General features: G+C 46.8%; 1 protein-coding gene across 1 annotated transcript; it reads left to right on the top strand.

Moving 5' to 3' along the window:
* Window positions 1–4,068: 4,068 nt before the first annotated feature.
* On the top strand, window positions 4,069–19,729 carry LOC309794752 (carboxylesterase 1D-like; the record flags this gene model as incomplete). Its single annotated transcript, XM_082606643.1, is given in 11 exon segments — window positions 4,069–4,095; window positions 4,282–4,679; window positions 4,838–4,914; window positions 5,082–5,289; window positions 8,689–8,833; window positions 11,269–11,402; window positions 13,313–13,690; window positions 17,832–17,992; window positions 18,944–19,016; window positions 19,294–19,342; window positions 19,346–19,729. Coding segments are annotated over 11 exon segments (1,782 nt in total). The 3' UTR covers window positions 19,478–19,729.
* Window positions 19,730–25,432: the final 5,703 nt, after the last annotated feature.

Below are 25,432 nucleotides of genomic sequence, written 5' to 3'. Positions count from 1 at the left end.
TTAAAAAAAAAAGAAACAACAGACCCCAAATGCAGTCACTTTTGCTAAGCCCTCGCCACCAAATGAAGATTTAGTACCTAACTTAATTGTAGTTTCAACCTTCCCCAGGAATCCCTGCCTGAAATCATCATTTTTGTTTGTTTATGACTTCCTTGTCCTACTTCCTCTCTGCCTTTAAAAACTTTTCTTCTTGCTATATGGGATGCCGCTTCGTTCATGAATCATTTGAAAAGCCAATTAGATCTTCAAATTTATGAAGTAGAACTTTGTTTTTTAACATGGGATGTTATACATGATGGGATTTTTAAAATATTTATTTTTTTGAAATACAATACACATACCATAACATTCACCTTTTTAAAGTGTACAGTTTAGTGATATTAGTATATTCACAAAGTTGTTTAACTATCACCAGTATCCAATCTCAGAAAAATTTCATCACACCTAAAAGAAACCTTATACCCATTAGGAGTCATTCCTTATTCCCCTCGTCCCCAGCCCATAGAAACCTCTAATCTACGTTCTGTCTCTATGGATTTGCTTATTGTGAACATCTCATAAATAGAATCATACAATATCTGGCCTTTTGTGTCTGGCTTTTCCCATTAGCATACTGTTTTTAAGGTTCCTCCACATGGTAGCAAGTATCCGTACTTCATTTCTTTTTATGTCTGAATAATATTCCATTGTGTGGTTAGATCATATCTCTTTATCCATTCATCAGTTGATGGACATTTTGGTTGTTTCCACTTTCGACTTTTTTGAAGAATGCTGCTATTTGAGTACAAGTTTTTGTGTGGACATATTTTCAATTAGCTTGGGTATATACCTAGGAGTGAATTTGCTATGAAATATGGTAATTCTAAGTTTAATTTTTTTTATTTTTTCTAAGTTTAATTTTTGACGAACTGCCGAACTGTGTCCCGAAGCAGCCATAACTATTTTATAACCTGTTTTATTTTCCTTCACAATGGATCATGACTGTATTCCCTTGTCCATATGTAGAGGTATGCATCTCTAGTTTGAGTGAATGTGTAGTATTGTCTTAGCCAGCTAAGTATCAATATCACAGTGTATTTGGAGAATTCTCTTTTATTGGACACTTAATGATTCAATGAAACAGGCTTTGAGCATCTTCCTTGCATCCCCATCAGGTAAATGACACTCTTCCAGGTATACCCAGAGCACTTTGTATCCCTCTATTTTGGTGCTTTCACAATGCATAGCAAGCCACCCCTTCCCCCTTCTATCTTATCGATTACATGGTGAGCTCCTCTGGGCACTAGAACATGTCTTAAATGTATCTTTGTATCCATACTGCCTAGCACAGAGGCAGGCATTTGATAAATGTTTGAAGAATGAATAAATAAAGGGAATAATGAATAAATGGAAGGATGGATGGTTAGAGCCAGGGATTATGAAGAGATGGAGTTCCTTTACTATAAGAACATTCTGTCCAAAGATCCCTGCGTGGAGAGGTAATGAATTCCCTGACCCTGGAGGTGTGCAACAGGAGGCTGAGTTAATTGGCAGGAATATTGAAAAGTTAATCCAGGCATCTAAAGGGAAGTGGGATGAAATTTAAGATGCTTCCAAAGTGGAAAGCATGGAACTCTATGAAATAGAAGCTCAGGGAAGCTAAGAGATTTGCCCTAAGTTCTCCAGCTGGGCAGCTGTGGAGCTAGGAGTCACTCTGAAAGTTTTCAAGTTGTTCTGAGGACCCCAGGCCAAAGCCTCCCCTTGTCCAAAGGCCTCTGTGTGCTGGTGTCTGCCTTGGGTAGCCCACAGCACACTAAGGTTAGAGTCCAGGAAGGGAAGAACACTTATGAAACAAGTTGTTGAATGAGTAGGTGGCTATCTGTAATCAGAGAGTTTAATTCAGACTCTTTTGATAAAAGAGGGTAAACTCTGGGTGGGCGGAGCTTGGAGGCACCAACAGCCGCCCGTTGCATCTTTGGGAAGGGGGAGAGCTTTTCTGTTGTCTCTTCATCAGGCTATTGGGTGGCGGAGGCAGAGCTGGGGGTGGGAGCTGGAGGGGGGCGGGAACTGGGGGGTGGACTCATAAGGCCCTCTGTTGGCACAGAGACCTGCAGGCCCAGAAGTTGCTGTCCTTCCACGATGTGGCTTCTCCTTCTGGTCCTGACCTCCCTCGCCACTTCCATGGCTTGGGGTGAGTCCTTCTGAAATGCAAATAGCGGGGGCATCTTTGGAAATCTTCCTGGGGGACAAGGTAGAGGAGATGTGTACAGGGCAAAGGAGTGACAGGCCGGGTTCTGCAGTAGCACGTGCTATCAGGACTCTGAGTCTCTGCCCAGCCAGCCCCAGCGACAGGAGACAGAGAGGAAGATAACTGGGCTGTGCCACGTGCAGGAGGGCAACCAGCTAACCTTGCCCCTGGCAGTTGAGGACTTTGGCAAGCTCCATATATCAAGGCAACCCCTTGATTATTAGTCCAGATATGGCCAAAAGTGGGTTAGCAGAATATTGATATCCACTCTGGAGTCAGAGTGTGTGGGTTCGCGTCCAGTTCAGCACTTAGTAGCTGTGTGTTCTTCGACAAGGGATGTCCCTTTTCTGTGCCTCAGTTTTGCATTTCTAAAATGGGGGTGACAACTGTATCTACCTCACTGGGCTGTTGTAAGGTTGAAATGGGTTGTTGTTTCTAAAGAGTGCCTGGAATGGAGAAAGAAAAACAAATGAATTCATAAATAAAAGGGTTGCTTTAAGATATAGTGTATTAATAGACAATCTGAGGTGTGGTAAGGCCACAGATCAGGAGCCAACTGCCACTGAAAAGATAGTTTGTTACCCACAGCTCCCCAGAGGAGGGGGCGTGACACCACCATGGTGGGCCACAAGGTGAGGCACCTGGTGCATCAGGAGGCAGAGGAAGGAAGGAGGAATTGTGTGCAAGAACCTTCATCTTGGTTGCTGGGGGGAAGGTAGAGGTGAGGCAGGATAAGCAGGTTTGGGATTGGCAGCCGATTGCAATGGGCTCTGGGGCTTAGGGAGTTCCCACAGTTGTCAGGTACTTGGCCTGGAGTGATTAGGGCAGGATGACAGTGGCCAGATGTGGAGGGCCTGGTAAAGAAGGTAGTTGGGGTATAGGCTCCGGCACACTTGAAGGGGAAGTTCATTCCTATCATTAGAGATGGGCGAACTCTGAGAGGGGCAATCCCTTCAGAATCAGCAAGGCCCCAGATGTCAAGGCATCAGAATACAGAACATAAAAGACCTGGTTAATACAAGGGTGCAGCAAGAGACCTCAGAATGCATCTGTGCCATTTTATAGATGGAGAAACTGAGACTCAGAGAGGGAAATGTACATGCCCAAGGTCAACCGGAAAATCATGCTCTGAATTCTCTATCTCCTGAATCCAGAGCCAGTTCTCTGGCTGTCAGTGCACTGACAGCCCAGGCTCCACTGGATTTTATCTTCCTCCTGGTGCTATGATACTGTGAGAGGCCTGGAACTGAGGGTAAGAGCAGAGTAAGAACCAAATTAGGGGCAGATTATTCCCTTAGTGCTGTTTACCCCCTGGCAGGGCCATGCCAGTTCTACCTTTAGAAAGTCCATACTGGCTGCCTCCATTTCCTCAGTTACCTCATCTGTAAAATGGACATATTAATGTCTACCTAGCAAGGCTTTTGTGAAGATTAGTTTAAAGGAACTGGAATGCCCATGCAGCACATAGTAAGTGCTCAATATACAAACATTACATATAACACAAGTGGTAACTGCTGCCGTTACCAGGATTGCCTATACCTCTCAGCCAATCGCCCACTTTTTCACCCTTGCCATTTGGACATCTGTCCACTTCATCTCTCTTGAAGGTTATCATCGGATTTGTCTGTAAGACCAAATCTGGGTTATTCTCTTCTGTTCTGGCCACATACTTTGAGAGAGAGTTTGACCTTCTGTGTATATCTAAAGGGGAACAATTGGGAGGATGAGAGGCTGGAAATCATTTCCTGTTAGGATGTTTAAACAAACTGAAGCTGTTGAGGACAGACAAGAGAAGACTTGAGGGATGGGTATGAACATGGGTCACTAAGGCTGCCTGTCACATGAAGGTTCAGGATATCCCAGAGCAGGTAGGACCAGGACTGATGTGGCAGCTGCAGGGAGTTGCATTTCAGCTCAGTGAGAAAGAACTGTCTGCTCCACGAGAAGGGGACAGATGGAATCTGAGCCCCAGTGTCGCTCCCTCTGGATGACCCTGCTCAGAGCCAGCAGAAGGGGCCTCTTCAAGCTGATTGTGTCACTCTCTTTTACTCCAGGACGGTTCACTGCTGCTCATTTACCCACTAAATAAAGCCCGAATCACTGGCCTGGCGTTTGAGACCCTCCCAGACATGAACCTGTCTCATCCAGGATTATGTTCCTCCCCCATTACTCTTCCTGACCCAAATGGGCCAATCGCTCTTCCTCAAGCAGTTCTTGCACTTTGCTATCGCAGAGCTTCACCTCTGCACAATCTCATCTCTGTTTATACCTTTAAGCACCCTCTTCCACCTCCCCTTGTCACTCCTTCCACTACTGCAAGTCCCAGCTCCAAGGTCACTGCCTCCATGAAGCCACCAGTCAGAAGGCCTCGCTCCCTCTTCTGTCTCCTATGGCACCTTACTTGGTACCTCTCTCAGGACATGGACCACTTTCTTCCCAGCAGTAGGGTCAGGTATGTATGTGGCTCATCCTCCACATAAGGCCAGATTTCTGAGAAGAGCAGCCTGCTCTTGTTCATCCTCTCATCCAGCGTACAGCTCGGCACCAGCGTCCAGTGATTGTTTCTACATGCTGCTAAGTGTGGAAACTGAATGCCTTCTTCATTCCCAGTGGCTCTTCTTTTTGCATTTATGTCTTATTGGATGCTGTTATACCTCCAATTCCAATTCGCTCCTTCAGAGAGCACTGTGAGTTAAGAAGGACAGTTAGCTTCACTCTCTCTTACATAAGAAGAAACTGAGGCTTAGAGAGTTGAGGGGACATTCAAGATCACGTGGCAAAAGTAACAAAATTCACCCAGAGTCCAGTTCACACCTTCACCACTGACATGTCCTCATTTCCTCTCAATGTCCAGCAGGGCAACCACCCTCACCGCCTGTTGTGGACACCACGCAGGGCAGAGTCCTGGGGAAATATGTCAGCTTAGAAGGTTTTGCACAGCCTGTGGCCGTTTTCCTGGGAGTCCCTTTTGCCAAGCCCCCTGTTGGAGCCTTGAGGTTTGCTCCGCCGCAGCCTGCAGAACCATGGATCTTCGTGAAGAATACCACCTCTTACCCTCCCATGTAAGTCAAGGTGTGACTCTGGCATCTTCCAGTGGGGATGTTAGCCTCAAAAGGATGCAGGAAGGAGCCAAGGCAATCCTCTGAGTGGCTCATACTTTGTTTTGGAATCCTCAAGATATTGTAGATCCTTACATTTCAGAACTCTCACAGCATTCTAGAGCCATTTATTCAACAAATATTTACGGAGCACCTCCTGTGTGCCAGGCGTGTTCTAGTTTCCTGGGATCCATTAGTGAACAGAACAAAGATCCCACCCTCATGCAGCTTGAATTCTAGCAGGGAGAGACACACTGAAAAATATGCAAAGCAATAGGTAATGTAATATGTTAGAGTAGGATAAGTGCTTTGGAATAAAATAAAGAGTTGAGCAGGTGAGGGGGATCAGAAGTAATGATTCTATTTATTCTCCTGTCTTGAACTTTGCTGTAGTTGAGGAGTGAGGTGGGCCAGATGTGTAGGTGGGGAGTTTTTGGGGTGTTGACCAGTCACGTTCCTAACTCCCAGGTGTGACTGTTACCTAGTAAGGAGTGGAGTACTGGTTGGTGTACCCTGGTCACTCTGGCCATGTTGGGCCAAGATGTTGAAGTCATCCCCCAGGACACCTGGGATATCTACGTGCATGGATTCAGACCTTTTTCATCTCAGCAAGGCATTTCTGGGAATTTCCAGGGTCCCGCCTCTTCCTGCTCTTTTCTTTTCTTTTCTTTTCTTTTCTTGTCCTTTCCTTTCCTCTTCTCTCCTCTCCTCTCCTTTTCTTTCTTTTCTCTCCTCTACTCTTGCCATCCTCCCTCCCTCCCTCCCTCTCTCCCTTCTTTCCTTTCTTTATAATATTCACTGTTTTTACTTCCTGATTGCAAGTGTAATACATCCTTATTACAAAAAAGTGAGGAAGTAAAGGTAAGAAAATGAAAATTATATATACTTCTACTACCTAGAGAGAACTGCTGTTCATATTTTAGATTCTGTTTTTGTAGTCTCTTACCTATTGCATATTTTATCCCTTAAAATGTAACCACGTAAGGTTCTGCACACAATTCCAATGCTTATTTTCTTTTTTCCACACCAGCACACAATTCTCTGACACCATCTGGGTGTCCTACAATTCAACTCAATTCTGACACTAACCATCTGGAGACAGCATCATATTATATGGGTTAAAGGCTCAGTCCCACAACACTGCCCTCTGTTTCAGATGATATCTCAAGTCCAAGTTGTTGCCTCTGCTTCTGATCAAATGGCTATAAGTCACAGGTTCCCATGACCCCCTCCTCGGGTTCCATTAATTTGCTAAAGCAACTCATAAAACTCAGGATGCTAGTTTACTCACTAGATTACTGGTTTATTATGAAGAATATTAAAGGGTATGAATCACCAGACAGATGAAGAGATACATAATGTGAGGCACAAAGGAGCTCCTGTCCTGCGGAGTTCTGGTCCCAGCACGTTGGCACTTGGAAGAGTTCTGGTTCACCAACCTAGAGGCTCTCTTAACTCTAGCCTTTTGGGCTTCAGTACATGGGCAGGATTGATGAAATCATTAACCACTGGTGATTGATTCAACCTCCAGCCCCTTTCCCTTCCCCAGAAGTCAGGGGGGTGGATCTGAATATTCCAAACCTGGAATCACATGTGGTTCTTTTGATAATCAGCTCCCATCCTTAGGTAAGGTCCCGAATCACCTCATTAACACAACAAAAGACACATTTATCACTCTCATCACTTAGGAAATTCCAAGGGTTTTAAGAGCTCTGCCAGAAATGGGAAGAAGACCAAAAATATATTTCTTATTATATCACAGGATACAGATACTTTGAATGCCTGCTTTGCTCATTTATAAATGTATCATGAACATCGTTATATGTCATTAAATATCACAGCCTGACATTATATTACACTGGGTACTGAATAATAATTTATTTACCCAATCTCTTATTTGGGATCATTAAGTTGTTCTTGATGTTTCTGATAATATAATTAGCACCGTGATGAACATCATGTAGCCAAACCTTTATGCACATTCACAGTATTTTGGGATAAGTTCCAAGAAATGACATTTCTGAGGAAAAGAGTATCACCTTTTGTTAAATTTCCTTCCAGAAATGTTCTAACTACACTCCTTCCATTAATATATGAAAACTTTCATTCACCAGACCCTTGCCAATGCTTGGGATTATTAAGAAATTGTTTTGACTATTGGATAGGGAAAATAATAATAATTATCATCATAATTATTTATATAATTTTAAAATTTATTCTGCAATTATCTGAATACTAGTGATGTTGAACTCTCTTTCCCTTTTTTAATTTTTGAATTTCTTCTTATATGAATAATATGCCCTTTGCCTTGGTGATCTGGGGAAAGTTCCCCCACGATGGAAATCAAGAGGCTGTCTTTGCAGCTCTGACTCTGCCACTTGACAGCTGTTTCATCCAAACACCTCAGTGCCTCAGTTACCTCACTGACATACTGGGGGCAGTCATGCCTGCTTTCTGGGAATCTGGAAGTGTTGCTTATAATGTCCTCAGAAACATAAGCACTTCATAGAATGGCTCTTCCTGGCTGTGTGACCTTGGGCAGGTTCTGTAACCTCTCTGTACCTCAGTTTTCTCAAATGTAAAATGGGGATATTAGTAGAACCTATATCATGGAGCTGATCTGAAGATTAAATATTACCAATTATCTCTGTTGGATATTTAAGATCCATTATATGGGCAACAAATAGCACTTGACCAGATGGGTTGATGATAGAATCTTAGCATGTCAGTGCTGCAAGACCCTTACAGAAATCACTCCCCTCACTTAGACATGGCAGACTGGGGCCCAGAGCCAAGAAGGAATTCACCCAAGATCACCCAGCACATAAGTGGCTGAGGCAGGACTAGAATAAAGTTATCCTAATGTTGCACCACAAATATTTTGTCCTTGACCTGTTGCATGCCTTAAATGTCTACCAATAGAGTGACTGCTCATGGATTTTGGAAGTATCCATGGACTGGAACACCTGGTTTACCTGGTAGAGGAACGTGGTCACCCCGCACTCACTATGCAGAGCCCAGCAGAGAGTCAGCCATGACCAGGACATGCAGGAAACGATCCATTCCCAGGCATATAAGCAGCATCCTCTTCTTGACACAAGGCATCCTGAAGGCTCCTGGAAGGGGAAGGTGCCGGGCCTTCTCACTATTCACTCTCCCGGGAGACCTTGGTGAGCCCCAGGTCCCTCCATCGTGATCCCCCAGGTACCCTCCTATGCATTCCAGTGTCTGGAATCTGGTAAGAACAACTCTCTTTACAGGCTTAATTCTCCCGGGCCAAGACCTGGCCTGACCACAGGAGACATCTCCTTGGTCAGCTCTGATTGAACTTCAAGAATTCTTTTCTCTCCTTGCCCCTCCCAGGTGCTCCCAAGACCCAGTGGCGGGGCTGAGGATCTCAGAGCTCTTTACCAACAGAAAGGAGAACATTAACCTCACGTTTTCCGAAGACTGTCTTTACCTAAATATTTACACTCCTGCTGACTTGAGGAAGAGAAGCAGGCTACCGGTAAGCAGTGGGAACAAATGGTCAAGGCTGGTGTAGACTGGAAGGGGATGAAGACAGTGTTGGGTTGGGGCGTCTTGGGCCAAGGCTGTTCCAGCGTCCCCAGGCTGTTCCCCAGGGGCCCCAGGGCTTTCTTTACCACCACAGCCAAACTTGACATCGGGGAACACAGGTTTTCCACACCTCAGTTTCCCATAGTGACAGACATAGGGCCTCTGGGGGAGTTTGCTGTACGTCTGTAATGAACATTTTAATTTGTCTAAGGTCTCTCATGCTAATAGATGGACAAGAGGATTACTCTTAATTGTTATATTAGGAATCTGATACCCAGGGTGGCTAAGACATAATTTCCAATTAAGTCAGAGCTGGAAGGAATCTTGGAGATAAGCCAACAACCCAACCCTTGTGTTACAGATAGAGAAACTGAAGCCCAGTGAGGGGAAGGAGAGGTCACAGAGTACGGTTGGCAGGACTAGAGCACCAGTCTCCTGATCTTCAAGTCACGCTCTTTGACACACACACACTAGCAAGTGGAGCCTGTGTGTGGCCTTTCCTCAGCACACAAAGACCTTCTCTGACAAACTTTCAGTGTCTCAGTGTCACAGGTGGAGGGTGCTGAGCCTGGAGCAACAGAGAAGCACTTTCCTTTGCCTTTGCCAACTATCAAGATGTTATTGTAGATAATTTCACTTCCTAATTTACTTTGACACAAGCTGATGACCCAGTGAGTCAGCATTTCCAGAATAAATGGAAGCCCAGAGATGGGGCAGCCTTCCAGACTCAGGCTGGAGGGTGGGGCTGGTCTGCTGGGAAAGGAGGGGTCAGTGGGGTAGAGACAGGAGGGGTGTGAGCACCCAGCCATCTCCCAGGAACACCCCTGGCATGGTGCTCAGATGAGGAGGGCATCTGCGAACTTGTGACTAGAAGGTGGCCCTGCACATACTGGGCTCAAAGAGGTGGGGACAATTGTTCATTCATTCATTCATGCATTCATTCATTCCCCTAGTACATACTCAGTGCCCCCATATGCATAGCTAGAATTGGGGGTTAAGAGAAAGAAAGAACATAAAACCATGACCACACAGCCCCTGCCTTCGAGGATCTTAACATCTGGGTTGCACAGAGCTGGACTAGTTTCTTCAGCAAATCACTGCTGGCCAGCCATTGGCTCAGCCTGGACTCAGAGGTGACTGCACACTCAGTCCCTCTGCCCGGAGGTAGGCAGGGATCAGAGATGTAGGAGGAGCAGGGGCTCCAGGAACCTGAAGCTGGAGAACCTCTACTGTGGACACAGGCTCTGGAACCGCAGGGTCTGGGTGTAAGTCCTGGTTCCGCCTTTTACTAGCTGAGAGACCTGGCTCTGTTTCCTCAAATCAGGGATAATCACACACAAGTGTTCAATGATGAATATCAAGATTTATGTCAGTATGTGACACAGCACACAAGGCAAGTCTTGCTGTTGCATTAGTTAGAGTTGAAGGGAAGAAATTCCTCCTGCCCCAACAGCCAGCCTACTGCACTGTGGCCATTGGCTGCCATGTGCTGGGCAGCTCAACATGTGGACTCTAGAGCCAGACTGGCTGGGTTCAAGTCCTGCCTCCACCGCCTGTTAGCTGAGTGACCTCAGGGTGGTTAAGTGCCTCAGTTTTCCTGTCTGTGAAATGGGACAATAGTAGTCCTTATCTCGTGGATGGTTTATTTTTAAATGCTTAGAGCAGTACTTGACACATAGTTCATGTATGAGTTCTTTGATTTTTTTATTAACAAAATCATTATACTATTATTTTAGCCATTCTCACTTTCTTGCTATGTGAACTCTTTAAATTCAGGACCATGCATTATGAATTGTCATGTCCACTCTCATCCTTAATTCTTACCACAGTCCCTGGCACCTAGTAGGTTTTCAGATCATATTCATCAGATGATTGAAGACTTCTTAGAGGAGGTGGCTTTTAGGCTGGGCTTTGGAGGATGGGTGAGATTTGGGGAACAGAGGAGGCAGCAGAAAGGCCTGTTAAGAAGAGGTACCACCCGGGGCGTGTGCTTCTTGACATGGTCACCATTCACGTGAGAAGTTTATTTCACCCCACAAAAGGTAACTAAGGTGAGGCTGAAATAAGCTTCTAACCAAGGGCTGTTGCATGCGGAGTGTGCTGAGCTGCGTGAGGGGTCCAGGAGTGAGGACGGTGGGAGTGTTGGAGAGAAGATGATGCTCTTAGCCTTGGCTGTTCCCATGATGATGTTCTCAGCATGAAGAGCACTGGCAGGAGGTGGCACTGAGGCAGGGGAGACCGGCAGGGGCAGCCAGGGTGCACTGAGTGGGGTGGTGGCCTGGGCCACAGCTGGGAGAACGGGTAGATGACCAAACCAGACAGCCTCTTGAGGTCTTTCCCAGCTCTGTTTCCTATGCCCTGTACGGTTGCTTCCTCCCCGTCCAGGTGATGGTGTGGATCCACGGAGGAGGTCTGATGTTGGGCGGGGCATCAACCTATGATGGGCTGGCCCTCTCTGCCCATGAAAACGTGGTGGTGGTGACCATTCAGTACCGCCTGGGCATCTGGGGATTCTTCAGGTAAGACACTGGACTCTCCTCATGGCCCATTGACCCTCAGTGTGGGAGTGCTAGGACCCCACTCTGGTCCTGCAAGCCCTCAAAGGGATCTTTGCTAGGTTCCCTACTAGGACATGCAAGTCCCCTCGTAATTGGGCTCTACCTACCTTCTCCTTCCCCAACCACCCTGGTCCACTTACTTGCATGTAAAATGCCTAATGTGCCTGACAAACTCCTATTATTCCTGCGAAGCCCAACCCAAATGTTACCTCGTCTGAAATGCTCATCTCTTTTTCACCTGTGCTGCCCAGCATGTTGCATACCTGTAAGATGACAGTTAACATGCAGCGCAGCAGTTAGAGGCTTATACGTCTTACCTCACGGGGAAGTAAAGAAGGAGCGGACTCACGTGGGAGCTCCGTAAAGTCTTGTAGGTGGAGGAATGGGCGGCTGGAACTTGGAGGCTGTAACGAGCACCTGACTCCAGTGGACACGTCTACGGGGAGGAGTGTAGGGCCCACTCACCCCATTTCCTTCGTGGAGTTTGGCACATGCGTGAGCGAAGGCTTGAGTCTCCTCCATGGAGTCTCCGTGGGGACAGGAACCGGACTTCCTGCAGGCACAGTCACTGAGCCTTTTCTGAATGCACCAGCCCCAGGACCTCTTACCCTCAGATGGCTGGTGGGTGGGCTGGGGGAGGGGTGGTCATCTCACTGGAAAGACCTATGGGCTGGAGGAGGCTTGTCCCAGGCGAGTCATGTCCCAGGATGTGTCACCTTTACTGAGACTCCTCATCTCCTTCCCCCACAGCCCACGGCTGCTCCCAGTTACAGTATAACTGCGTACACTCCCCCTTCCTCTCCCCCAGGCTCTCCTCTACCATGTCAGGGTTTCACCCCAACCAGACACCACACTGCTCTGGTCCAGGTCACCAGTGGCCCAGCCTTGGCAGTAACCACACGTCATCCCTCAAATCTTTTTGAAAAATGTCCTTCTCTTGGCTCCTGGCCACCTCCTCCCTCATGGCTGCTCCTTCTCGGCCCCTCCCGGCCCCTCCCCCTCCCCGTCTCAGCCTCTGTGTGCATCTTCTTCTCTGTCCCACTGGTTCTCTCCTTTAAAACCAGCATGTACATCATTAACTACCTCCTGCCATCCCCATGGGACACCTGAGGGCACCTCTTCCTTCCACGGACAAACTTAACCCTTGACTCCCCCAAACCCTCCTCCTTTCTCCACAGGGCCTCCTGCTCAGCTGCAGGCAGCTCCGCCCTTCCAGTTACTCAGGATAAAACCCTGTGGGCACTTGGATTCTTTTCTTTTCCTTACACCCCACATCCAGTCACCAGCAAGTCCTCTTGGCTCCACTTTTACAATATATTCAGAATCCAGCCACTTCTCACCTCCTCCCTTGTAGTCACCCTGTTCAGAGCACTCTGTGTCTCCCCTGGATTGTTGTAATAACACCTACTTTTATAACCCTGCTATTTTACACCATGTCTGATCCACACAGTAGCCAAAGTAATCATTTAAGACATAAATGGAATCATGTCATCCCTGCAGTGCCTTCCTAACTTACTCAAGATGACATTGACATCTTTACTAAGGCCCTCAGGGCCCTCTGTAGCTGTATGTCCTAGACTCACACTTTTGTTCACTGGACCCTGGGGCCTTTGCACGTGCTGTGTCTTCTTCCTGGAATTCCCTTTGGAACTGTAGAATAGTAGATGCTCAATGAATAGATGTGGGATGGATGTATAGAGCACTACAGCGGAACAATGCTGCAGGATGGGAGGCAGGTGAAGACCCCAGTGTCAGGGCTGTGGAAGCCCAGTCTCTTCCAGAAGGCTCACCCAGACCCCCCAGCCCCATCTGTGGTCCTGAGGGCCCTGCTGTGACATCTCTGCTTTCAACCCCACCCTGTCCTCTTACAGCACAGGGGATGAACACAGCCGGGGGAACTGGGGTCACTTGGACCAGTTGGCAGCACTGCACTGGGTCCAGGAGAACACTGCCAACTTTGGAGGGGATCCAGGCTCTGTGACCATCTGTGGAGGGTCAGCAGGAGGGGAAAGTGTCTCTATTCTTGTAAGTGTTCCTGGCCCTGATGTGGCTACCGATGGGACCCCTTGCAGACCAGCCAGTCTAGTCATGGGACCTGGATTCAAGACTGACCCTACTCTGTGCAGCATCAGATGGTGGAAAGTTATGGCCAAACTCTCCTTGGCCCACAGGAAGCTCAGAGCTCAGCTTAGCATCCTGGGGCCATATCTCCAGCCACGGCTGCAACGGAGACATTCCTCCTGTCCTGTGTTGGTTGAGCTCTTACTCTCCTTCCTAATCATTTTACCATTAGTACCCACCTCGCTCCTCTTGGGAAGTAGGGGTGGTGTAAATTCTGAATAAAAAGAGGCAACCATGAAGTTGGGTGCAATGTCATTATTTGGCTTGAAGCCAGATCTACAATTCAAGGGGACACGAGCACTAAGAACAGGTCAGAGCCCTCCTCTGAGGAGGTCTGATGGCTTGTTCATGCTCAGGAAGGAGGGCAGCAGCCTCTGGGACTGAGGATGGAGCTGGGCTGGGGGAGGAGGGGTAGAGAGAGGAAGGAGGATGGAAGGGGGGATGGGACCCGGGAAATGGAACACAGACACGACCTGGGAGCCTGATGTGGGAATGGGAGTTGGGGGACACCGAGGGAAGCAAAGGTGGAAAACCAGATTAGAAGGCGCTGGGAGCTGTTAGAAACCCTCCAGCTGCCTCACAGTTGAGCAGAGGGTCAGTGCTATTACTGCATTTTAAAAGCATATCTTGGTTTCATAGTGGAACACTCAGAGGAAAATGATTTTATATTTCGTAAAGTGGAGAAAAGGAAAAGTACAGATAATCTCAAAGAAACAGAAAGTCTTTCACAGTCCCATTATCCTTGGATACTCACCATGAACATTTTTTTTTTTTTTTTTTTTTTTTTTTTTTTTTGCAGTACGCGGACCTCTCACTGTTGTGGCCTCTCCTGTTGCGGAGCACAGGCTCCAGACGCGCAGGCTCAGTGGCCATGGCTCACGGGCCTAGCCGCTCCGCAGCATGTAGGATCTTCCCGTACCGGGGCACAAACCTGCATCCCCTGCATCGGCAGGCGGACTCTCAACCACTGCGCCACCAGGGAAGCCCATGAATATTATTTCTATGTTTATTTTTTATTTCTTTTTTTTTCTTATTAGTTATCCATTTTATACACATCAGTGTATACATGTCAATCCCAATCGCCCAATTCATCACACCACCCCCCCACCCCCCGCCACTTCCCCCCTTGGTGTCCATACCTTTGTTCTCTACTTCTGTGTCTCAATTTCTGCTCTGCAAACTGGTTCATCTGTACCATTTTTCTAGGCTCCACATACATGCATTAATATACGATATTTGTTTTTCTCTTTCTGACTTACTTCACTCTGTATGACAGTCTCTAGAGGCATCCACGTCTCTACAAATGACCCACATCTCTACAAATGACCCAAGTTCTTTCCTTTTTATGGCTGAGTGATATTCCATTGTATATATGTACCACATCTTCTTTATCCATTCGTCTGTCGATGGGCATTTAGGTTGCTTCCATGACCTGGCTATTGTAAATAGTGCTGCGGTGAACATTGGGGTGCGTGTGTCTTTTTTTTTTTTTTTTTTTTGGTGGTACGCGCGCTGGCCTCTCACTGTTGTGGCCTCTCCCGTTGCAGAGCACAGGCTCTGGACGCGCAGGCTCAGCGGCCATGGCTCATGGGCCCAGCCGCTCCACGGCATGTGGGATCTTCCCGGACCGGGGCACGAACCCATGTCCCCTGCATTGGCAGGCAGACTCTCAACCACTGCGCCACCAGGGAAGCCCACGTGTGTCTTTTTGAATTATGGTGTTCTCTGGGTATATGCCCAGTAGTGGGATTCCTGGGTCATATGGTAGTTCTGTTTTTAGTTTTTTAAGGAACCTTCATACTGTTCTCCATAGTGGCTGTATCAGTTTACATTCCCACCACAGCGCAGGGGGTTTCCCTTTTCTAAGAGTGTGGATTTCTTAATTCTCTCAGTTGAGACACTCAGATTAAAAAATAAAAATAGGGACTTCTCCAGTGGCACAGTGGTTAAGAATCTGCCTGGTAATGCAGGGGACACAGGTTCGAGCCCTGGTCCTGGAGGATCCCACCTGCTGCGGAGTAACTAAGCCTGTGCCCCACAACTACTGAGCCTGTGCTCTAGAACCTGTGAGCCACAACTCCTGAGCCCATGCACCACAACTACTGAGGTCCTTGCACCTAGAGCCCACACTCCACAACAGGAGAAGCCACTGCAATGAGAAGCCTGTGCACCACAACAAAGAGTAGCCCCCACTCGCCACAACTAAAGAAAGCCCACACACAGCAACAAAGACACAATGCAGCCAAAAATAAATTAGTTAATTAATTTAAAAAATTAAAAGATAAAAATAATGCTGCTAATTTCATAAGCCCCTCCTAACCAAAAAGAAAATTACACTTTTAATTTGCGTATTTTTGATTGCTAGCTTTCCTTCCCTCTGCTTTTCTTATTGTTCTTAAATGTTATTATTCAATTCTGTGCCTACTTTCTTTTTTTTTTTTTTTGCGGTATGTGGGCCTCTTACTGTTGTGGCCTCTCCCGTTGCGGAGCACGGGCTCCGGACGCGCAGGCTCAGCGGCCATGGCTCACGGGCCCAGCTGCTCCGCGGCATGTGGGATCTTCCCGGACCGGGGCACGAACCCGTGTCCCCTGCACTGGCAGGCGGACTCTCAACCACTGCGCCACCAGGGAAGCCCCTCTGTGCCTACTTTCTTTTGAAGACTTGTGTTGTGGTTGTAGGAATTTAATAAATCTCAGAGGTTTAAGGCAGAAAGTTAAGAAAAAAAAAAGGAAACAAAGAAGGAGAATATATTTTGGGCAGCATGCTGCCATAATTAAGTTCTCTCATTCACAAAAGGTCTTTCCTCTCTGGCTAGGTTGTGGGTTCCATTCTAAAAATTCTGAGTGGCAGAGCCAAGGATAAAACCCCTCCTTACAGCAATTTCTGCTTGACCTTGAAGCAACTGTTTAATAAGTGGATTATGGGACCACAGAAGGATTGTTTCTTCCAAAAAACACCTCTTGCTAAACCAAAGTGCAATGATGGGGGGTGAGAGAGGCAATTAAATAGATTATTCTACATCCTCCTGTGGGGATGGCATATATTGTTAAGCTACTTTGTGGGCAAATATTTAATGATATGAAGCAATTATTATAGTCATATGAATAACATACAATAGTATCCTAATTTTATATACATAAGTGAGATAAGTGCTAAAATATCAACAGAGGTTTCTCTGAGCGGTGGGATTAGATGTGATCTTTTTGTTCTTATTCCTTTTTTCTGCATTTTCCAAATGTGATTCTGTCCCCAGGAAGGGAAAAAGTGTGATATTTCCCCGCCAGTCTGACTTGGGGCCTGACCCTTCCCGGGTAGAGTCACTCGCTCTGGGCATAATGATCAGTGCAAAGCACAGAGCTCCGCAGGCGGGTGACCCATGAGTTAGCCCTGAAGGAGCAAGATGGGCAACGCTGCTGAAGCATCAGCAGGAAAACTGACATCTTCCTGGGGCTTAGAGAGGGGTGGTGAGCGTAGGGGCAGGGGAGAGGAGGAGGGAGGAGCTGTACCCTTCCTCGGCCTCTTCTTCCTTCTGCCACTACCTTAACACTCCCTGGGCCAAGCAGGAAGCAAGACCTGTGAGATGACAGAGGAAAAGGAAATGCTGAATTGTGGTTTCCTGAGACACAAAGAATAGACTGTCCCCTTTCTGCATAGGCTTGTATTTAAATATCTGCACTTTCAGACTAGCAACTTGGATTTACTTCACTCTTCTTGGAATACATGTGAAAAACACCAGAAACACTCAAAAATGTGCATAATAGAAGACACCTGTCAGGCTGCAGGTATTCTCCAAGGGAATGAAGACTAACCTGTTAGCAATGAAATATAATAGTGTAAAGTGTGTGCATATAGACGTCCTTGTGTATGAATGCATCAGAAGGGGCTTATGTGAGTTGAACTAGTGCCACTATAGTTATTTTGAATGGATCTACCCAAGGTTTCAACTTTCATTCATTCATTCATTCTATCTTCACTTATTCATTCAATGAATACCTGGCTCAAATCCTATTCCACCTCCCCCAACTATGCACCCTTAATCAAGTCACGAAATTTTTCCAAAAATCTTTTTCTCTATTATGCTGATAACCAGGGGCTTCCTGCAGGAACACACAGGATCTGGCATACAGTTGCTTCTCACAACGGGCAACTTCTGTTAATATTGTTGTTCACTCAGGACCAGGCATGCCCCCAATTTCCTGATTGCTCACAGCGCCCCTCCCACCCACCTCTGGAGCCCTTGATACCATCCAGGTGTGCGTCTGCTGAAGTGAACTGTGCATGAATCCATGTCTTCCAGATGCCGGAGCCCCCACTTACATGTATGAGTTTCAGTATCGCCCAAACTTCTCATCAGCCATGAAACCCAAGACGGTGATAGGGGACCATGGGGATGAGCTCTTCTCGGTCTTCGGGACTCCATTTTTGAAAGGTGATGGCCCTTTGGTGACTACAGACTTGGAGTTAGGGGATCTGGGTTCAAGTCTTGGTTTGGTGGCCTTGGGAAATTTCCTCCTTCTCTCCAGGTCTTAGTTTCCTGAATTCACCATAACACAGTTGAAGGACAAAGAGTCCCAACCTTTCTCTTGCTCTAATGTGCATGATGGAGGATGTGTATCCTTGCGCCCTCATCCATGGTCACTCTAAGAATCCAGACCTGGGCATCAGTAAGACAGGAGGTGGGTCACCTGCAGGGCCCTGCTCAGGGCTAGAATGCCACCATTCACTTCGCACTCACAAGAGCATATCAGAAGGTACGTGAGAGTAAGGTTAGAATTGCTCTTAACCTTGAATCAGGACTAATATGTGTCTGTCTATCCAACCGTCTATCTATCTATCTATCTAAAACTCATATATTTTAATATTTTAATACACTTAAGAGTATAATATTTTAAAGAAAGACTTTTCACAGATGTCTTCAATGTCTTAACCCTCAGCAGTTACTGACAACTCGTGTGTGACACAACCCAGGACTGTACATGGCAGTGCCTCTGGGCATTTTCTGGTTGGGTGACTCTTTGGGGGCCTTGCAGCTTGGTTATTTTTCAGATTCTATGAAAATGTGTGTAGGTGTAGGAGACTGAAAAAAGACCCAAAGGAGAGTATCCTGGGAGGTGGGGTTACTGTAGCAGAAACCCTGGGGTGTGGCCCTGTGACCCAGCGAGTTTATGGATTGACTACAGCCCTTCACTGAGCCCGACCTAGGTCGGTAACTGTCAAGCTTAAAGTGCACTTGAATTACCCAAGATCTTCTTAAAATGCGGTTTTGACTCAGTAGGTCTGGAGTAAGGGCTCCGTTTCTGAATTTCTAACAAGTTCTCAAGGGCTGCTACTGCCCCTGAACCACACTTTGAGTAGCAATGGCTTTGTCTCCTCCCCACAGATGGTGCCTCAGAAGAGGAGACCAATCTCAGCAAGATGGTGATGAAATTTTGGGCCAACTTTGCTCGGAACGGGTGAGCTGGTGGCACAGACGGAGCAGGCTTGGGAAGAGGCAGGGCGTGTCTGCTGGGTGGGAGGAGCTTCAACGTGTGCTGGGCAAACTCCCCGCCCTGTGACCCCTGATGTGAGAGCTCCCTCAGTGGACAGGCTGCCCAGGAGATGGTCAGCCTCCTGTCTCTGGAGGCGTATGAGCCTTTGGCAGAGATGAAGCCAGAGGGTCCCTGACAATCTCTGAGGGTTGTTGGGGCCACACAGTAGCTTTGGGGAATTTCTATGTGATTCTGTTCCCAGGAATCCCAATGGGGAGGGGCATCCCCCTTGGCCACTGTATGACCAGAAATAAGGGTACCTTCAGATTGGTGTCACCACCCAGGCAGCTGAGAAGCTGAAAGACAAGGAAGTGGCTTTCTGGAACGAGCTCCTGTCCAAGGAGGCGGCAAAGAAGCCACCCCAGTTAAAACATGCTGAGCTGTGAACGAGAGGCTCAGCTGGCCTTGGACGTTTGTGGGACCCCAGGCAGGGGTATTCTATAGAAGGTGTTTTTGGGCCAAAGAGGCATCTTATTGTGGAGGCTGGGGAATTATCTGATGGGAGTAGCAGAGGTCAGGGAGGGGGAATTTCTGTTTCTGTGGCCTCAATTTTGGAAATAAATGTTCTTTTGGAGACCAAGTCAGTGTCTTTGTCTTGGGCTGGAATTAAGTCATCCTCATTAGCGAGAGAAGGATGAGAGAGGGCACCACTGGCAGGAAGGTGACTCGGGCAGCTGTGGCTTGGCCTCTGGACAGGAAGAGTCCAGTAGGCTGGGCCCTGGGAGGGGCTGAGGGGGACACTGCATCTGCTCCATGTCTCTGGGCCATCAACAACTCCAGTAAGTGGATGTGAGGGAACCAGAGTGCAGTGTCCCTCTCCTCCATGTGGAGCCGCCTGTAGACATGGAGGGGGCACAGACCGAGGATGTACCTGGAGTGGGAAAGAGGGGGACTTGCCATGGTGACACTGTGGCACTGTTGTGTGGCCCTTACTGACCCTCCCACAGGTCTACAATTCTTTCTTCAACTTACACAGTATCCTCCCAGGCCCCTCCCTGAGGCCGTCTCTTCCAGCAATTCCTCTGAACCCTTTCTGCAGCCTGGACCCCATCAGGTCCAAGCAGGGACCACCTTGAAGTGAGTCCCTGAAGTGTCACCTGAAAACTGACTCTTTCAGAATCCCTGGGGTGACTTCTGCCTCCGGGGATATAGAAAGCTCTAAGGAATGCCACTCCCACCTTAACAGAAAGAAACAAATGGATTCTCCTCAAAATCCTGACTTTCTCTGACTCGTTCACAGAGGTTGCAGGACCGACAATGACCCTGAAATCTCAGGGAAGACGGAGGAGGAGAGATGGGAAGTGAACACTGGCTTACCGTCTGGCGACAGATGGAAGATGGAGTCACCACATGTGTGAGTACAATGACTCTAAAAATTCGAATCAAGGGCTAGAGGCCAAATGTGGGTGAGTATGAGAGTATAAAATCGTCAGGAGCCACGGACCCACAGGAGAGTACAGGGCCTCATTATAGGCCCTTCTCCATGGACCTCTATCAGGGACCTGTGAGAAATATTGGGAACAGGTAGTAAGACCAGAGGGTGCAGCCTTGAAGCCCTGCCCAGACACTTCTCCCCCTAAGAAACAAAATCCCTTAACCACTGGGAAAAGGCAGCAAACCCATTCCCTTTTGGGCCCTGGGGAAGACCTACTGAAGCTGAGGGAAAGGAAAATTAAAAAACCCTCTACTACTGGGAAAGGGACAGGACACTATCCTGGGCCCCAATCATTAAAGGTCTTTTACTGCAGGGGAGGGGAGAATCACTGAGAAAACTCTGTGTCCATGACCAAGGGACAGGGGGCCTGCCTAAGCTTGCGGCTGGACCAGGACACAAGAACCCGCCCCTGGATTCCACCACCAAGTTATCAAGCAGTAAGTACTGAGCAGCAGAAATCCACCACTGGGGGAGGAAGAACGTGTGGAGAGAGACACCCGGAGGGGCAGGTGCACAGGGCAGGCCCAAAACTGAGGGCAAAACAGGAACACTGAGTGAAACCTTTCAGCAAGCCCTCCCCCTCAGCACAAGGTAGTACAAAAAGAATTTGAAGCAGGTGGTGCACTTAAGAGAACCATAGCAACACCAAAACCCAAGCTCTGCTCAACTCCTGACTAAATTCCTCAAGTCCCCCAACACACAGTCACATGCACACACAAACACACACACACACAAGCCCCAGTCTAGTAGAAGAGGCATGTCCATCCCCAGTCATAAACACTATTTACTTCAGTTTCTTACCCCCTACACAGAGTGTCAAGCATTTCATCTAAAATTATAAACACACACAAAAAAAGGAGAGAGGAAAAAACACACTAAAAGGGCAAAGCAGTCAGTAGTACCAGATTCAGAGATAACCCAGGTGTTAGAACTACAAAAGTAGGAATCTAAATAACTCTATGAAAAACTTACTAGAGCAGATGGGTAATTTCTGGAGAGAGACAGAAGCTCTAAGAAAGAAGCAAATGGAAATATTAGAAATTAAAAAGAATAGTAAGATATGAAGAATACCTCCAACGGAAACAGATTTGTGGTTGCCAAGGGGGAGGGCCAGTGGGGGAGGGATGGATTGGGAGTTTGGGATTAACAGATGCAAATTATTATATATAGGATGGATAAACAACAAGGTCCTACTGTATAGCACAGGGAACTATATTCAGTATACTGTGACAAACCATAATGGAAAGGAATATGAAAAAGAATATATATATGTATAACTGAGTCATTTTGCTGTACAGCAGAAATTAACACAACATTGTAAATCAACTATACTTTAATAAAATTTTTTAAATAAATAAAAGTAAAAATAGGACTGTCCAAAAAAAAAAAAGAATAACTCCAATGGGTTCCTCAGTAGATCTGAGGCAGTTGAGGAGAGAATGAGTGAACTTTAAGAGAGGGCCATATAAATTACCCAAGTTAAATAAGAAGAAAAAGTAGTGGAGAAAAACGAACAACAGTACAGAGGATCCAAGAGATGTGTGACAATATCTCATGTCCAATATATGTGTACCTGGAATCCCAGAAGGAGAAGAGAGAAAAAAAAATGGATAGAAAAGATATTTGAAAAGAAGATAGCTGAGAATTTTCCAAAATAATGAAAGACAAAGATCCAAGAAGATCAGACAGTCAGGCAGCGATGGGATCTATTTTCCGGTGTCCTCCCACAACTCAGTGCTGCAGCATCACTGAGTGATTCCTCCCTGGACAGGGGGCCAGGCTGCAGAAAAGTAGAGACCCAGGGAGCCCAGCCTCACTTCATCAGAAGCAGGACTTTGTTATGTAATCCAGGGTGTCTCAAGCTCAGTACTGACATTTCGGGTCAGTTAATTCTTCGTTGTGGGAGCCGTCCTGGGCATTGCAGGGTGTTTAGCAGCATCCCTGGCCTCCACCTACCCTATGCCAGTAGCGCTCCCCTAGTGTGACAGCCAAAAATATTTTCAGATATTGCCAAACATCCCCTGGGGCACAAAATAATCCCCTTTTGAGAACTGGTTCATTAGTAAGTCCCCGGGGGAAGGGGTTGGGGGGCAGGGGATCGTAGGTACGTTGAAAGCTGGATACGTTTTTTAAAAATCAGCAACATAATTTAGCTATGGTTACCCAGAATTCTAAGTACTCCCCCTCCCAATGCCATAGATCTCAGCTCTGTGGTTCATAGCTGCAAGTCTGAGGACTACAGTTTAAAAAGGGATTGACTTTTACTGGATGTCTGCTGCCATCTAGTGGTAATTTAGTTCATTGCACTCTGCGGGAAATCCCAATTTAGTCTTACTGGTCAACCAACCAGCGCATCAAAAAGTTAAGACAATCAGACTTGCTTTGCTCAGATCCTAGAAAGTAGTTTTAAGTTCACAGATGACAGACAGGCCCTTGGGAAAACAATTCGGGGTTAGCATGAACTGCTATAAGCAGTGATTCCCCCCTTTTTTCTAAAGCCTTAGTTTGAATTTTTAGGACATTGACTTTGTCCCCAATTTCCCTACTACCAAAAGTCCTATTTGGAATGCATTTATAAGTTATAGTAAGGCACAGTTGAATTCATTTTGTGAGGATGTTTTTGAGAATTTCATAGTACAATTGGAGATAATTAGACATATGTAGGATGCCATAAAATGGGAACATCTTGTACTAAAGCAGTATTTTCCAAATTTGTCTGACAGAAGAAACAAAGCGATACACTAAGCCCAAGGCAGGGCCCTCCAGCGACTGTTAGCAGCAAGGAGGGCTGTGGACCTCAGTGTCAGGAAGCGTCGGAGCTGTTGCTATGGTGACTTTGAATGCTGGCTGACCTTGAGGATGGTGAATAATCCCAAAACTCGGTTTCCAGGTTTGTGCCACCTCCCTGTCCCTCTGGGCCCAGATAAAATGCTTATTCAGAGCTCAGTCTTGGACAGAAGCCAAGTTCCACAACTGTTATTAATATGAATAATACTTAATAGCAATAACAACAACGTTTCAAGAGGCTTCAAGAGAATTCAAGTGAGTGCAGCTAGAACCTTGGTCTGTTCCTAACACAGCGGTCGGACTAATCCTGGTAGAACATGTCATCTGTTCCAAACCCTCCAATGGCTCACCACTTCTCTTGGAGTAGAAACCAAAGTACTTATGTTGGCTTACAAGGCCCTACATGACTCCCTCCCCCCAGTTCCATTTGCCTAGTCCTGTACCTCAGGACTGTCAAAAATGTTCTGCCTCAGGGCCTTTGCACTTCTGGTCCCCTGGCCTGGCTGGGATGCTTTGTCAGTGGCTCCCTCCCTCATCTCCTTCAAGTCTCATCCTCTCCCCCTCAGAAACCTACCCCATCCCCCTTCCCAGCTTAATTTTTTTCCTGAGCACCTGTCATTTTCTAACTTCCCCTAACAGAATGCACATTCCATGGGGCCAGGGACTTTACTAACGGAAAAATCCTTGCTTTCTGCAGATGTTAATTGGCAGGGTGTGTACATTAGAAAGTCAGACAAGCAAACTTGTGAATTAAAGTTCTATCTCTTTGGAAACAGGGACATTATTTGAAGGAAACCATTCATAAGCCATTATATATTTATCATGAAAGATGTCTTATAGTTTAAAATACATAATTTTTTTACTTAGCCCATGAAGTAATATAATAATCCCCATCTTGGCTTTATAGGTTCAGATGAGATCTGACCTATTTTCCCTCATTTCTTCTGCTTGTTACCTTAAGTGTTTATTCGGTCAAGGAAGAACCAAGAACAGTGAAGGGTGGCTGTGAAGTAAATTGCTGTAGACTTTGGAGAAATTAACTGTGAGTGCTGTGGGGACTCTAACAAAACCATGAATTTAATCACTGATGGGTCTGGGGTCTGAGGATCTGGGGTCAGTATCAGATATGGCATCTGAAGGCTGGGGTCAATCCTTGTCTTTGCTATTTACTGGGCATGTCCCTGTGGGCCAATCCCAGTGCCCAGAACAGTGTCTGGCACATAGTAGGTGCTCAGTGGACTTGGCAATGCACCCTTGGAGGCACATGGGGGTGGGAGGGGTAGTCAGAAGACCCTTGGAACTCACAGGGGCTCCCAGGTGGGGAGGGAAAGGTGGACATGAAGGATCCTCTCCTCTTCTATTTTGAAGGACTCTGAACGATGTAAATTCCATCAACACTGATTGATGCCCATGGACCAGGGCTTGGAGTGAAGCCTGCAGGGAGGTCAGAGGCCAGCACGGAGGGCCCACCCTGGAGAAGTTCATGGCCAAGCCCACATATCCATCCAAAACGGGGCAATGTAGTCTGCACCACTGTGGGGCACAGAGAGCAGTGAGTGGGGAGTAAGCTGTTCTGGGGGAAGGGGCTGGGGACCAGGACATCCTGGTGGATCTGGGAGAAGGAACTGGAGATGACCAGGAGGAGAAGTTGGGGGCATGATCTTGGGGCAATAATGATACATTTGTTTCTTTTTGCTCCCTTCCTTCCTCCGCTGCCTTGATTTCTGAAGTCATATATTTTCTCTTGGTAGAAAATTTATAAATTATAGAAAAGAACTAAGAAAATCTTACCACCCAGAGATGGTTCTTGGTACCATTTTAGTATATATCCATGTAGACTCTTTGGGGCATTCTTAATTTTTAATTATGCATAATACAGGAATATACTCTTCTTGTAAAAAGAATTAGAACATTACAGATAGGTCTCAAGTCCCCTTAGACAGCCAGCCCCACTCCTGGAGCTGGCTGCAGCCCTTGCCTCCCAGATGACGACTCATCAGGGTAATAAATATCATTCGAGACAGTTCTCTATGTATGTGGAGATGCAGAGACCTGGTTTTCTTTAAGTTAGTATATATTTTATATCACTAATTCAGTTTTGTGGTTGCATTTTTCTACT

This window comes from Mesoplodon mirus (assembly GCF_964341445.2).
Source record: "Mesoplodon mirus genome assembly, chromosome: 19".
NCBI lineage: Eukaryota > Metazoa > Chordata > Mammalia > Artiodactyla > Ziphiidae > Mesoplodon > Mesoplodon mirus.
The sequence above is the reverse complement of the archived record's forward strand: the minus strand, read 5'-3'. Positions and strand labels throughout refer to the sequence as shown.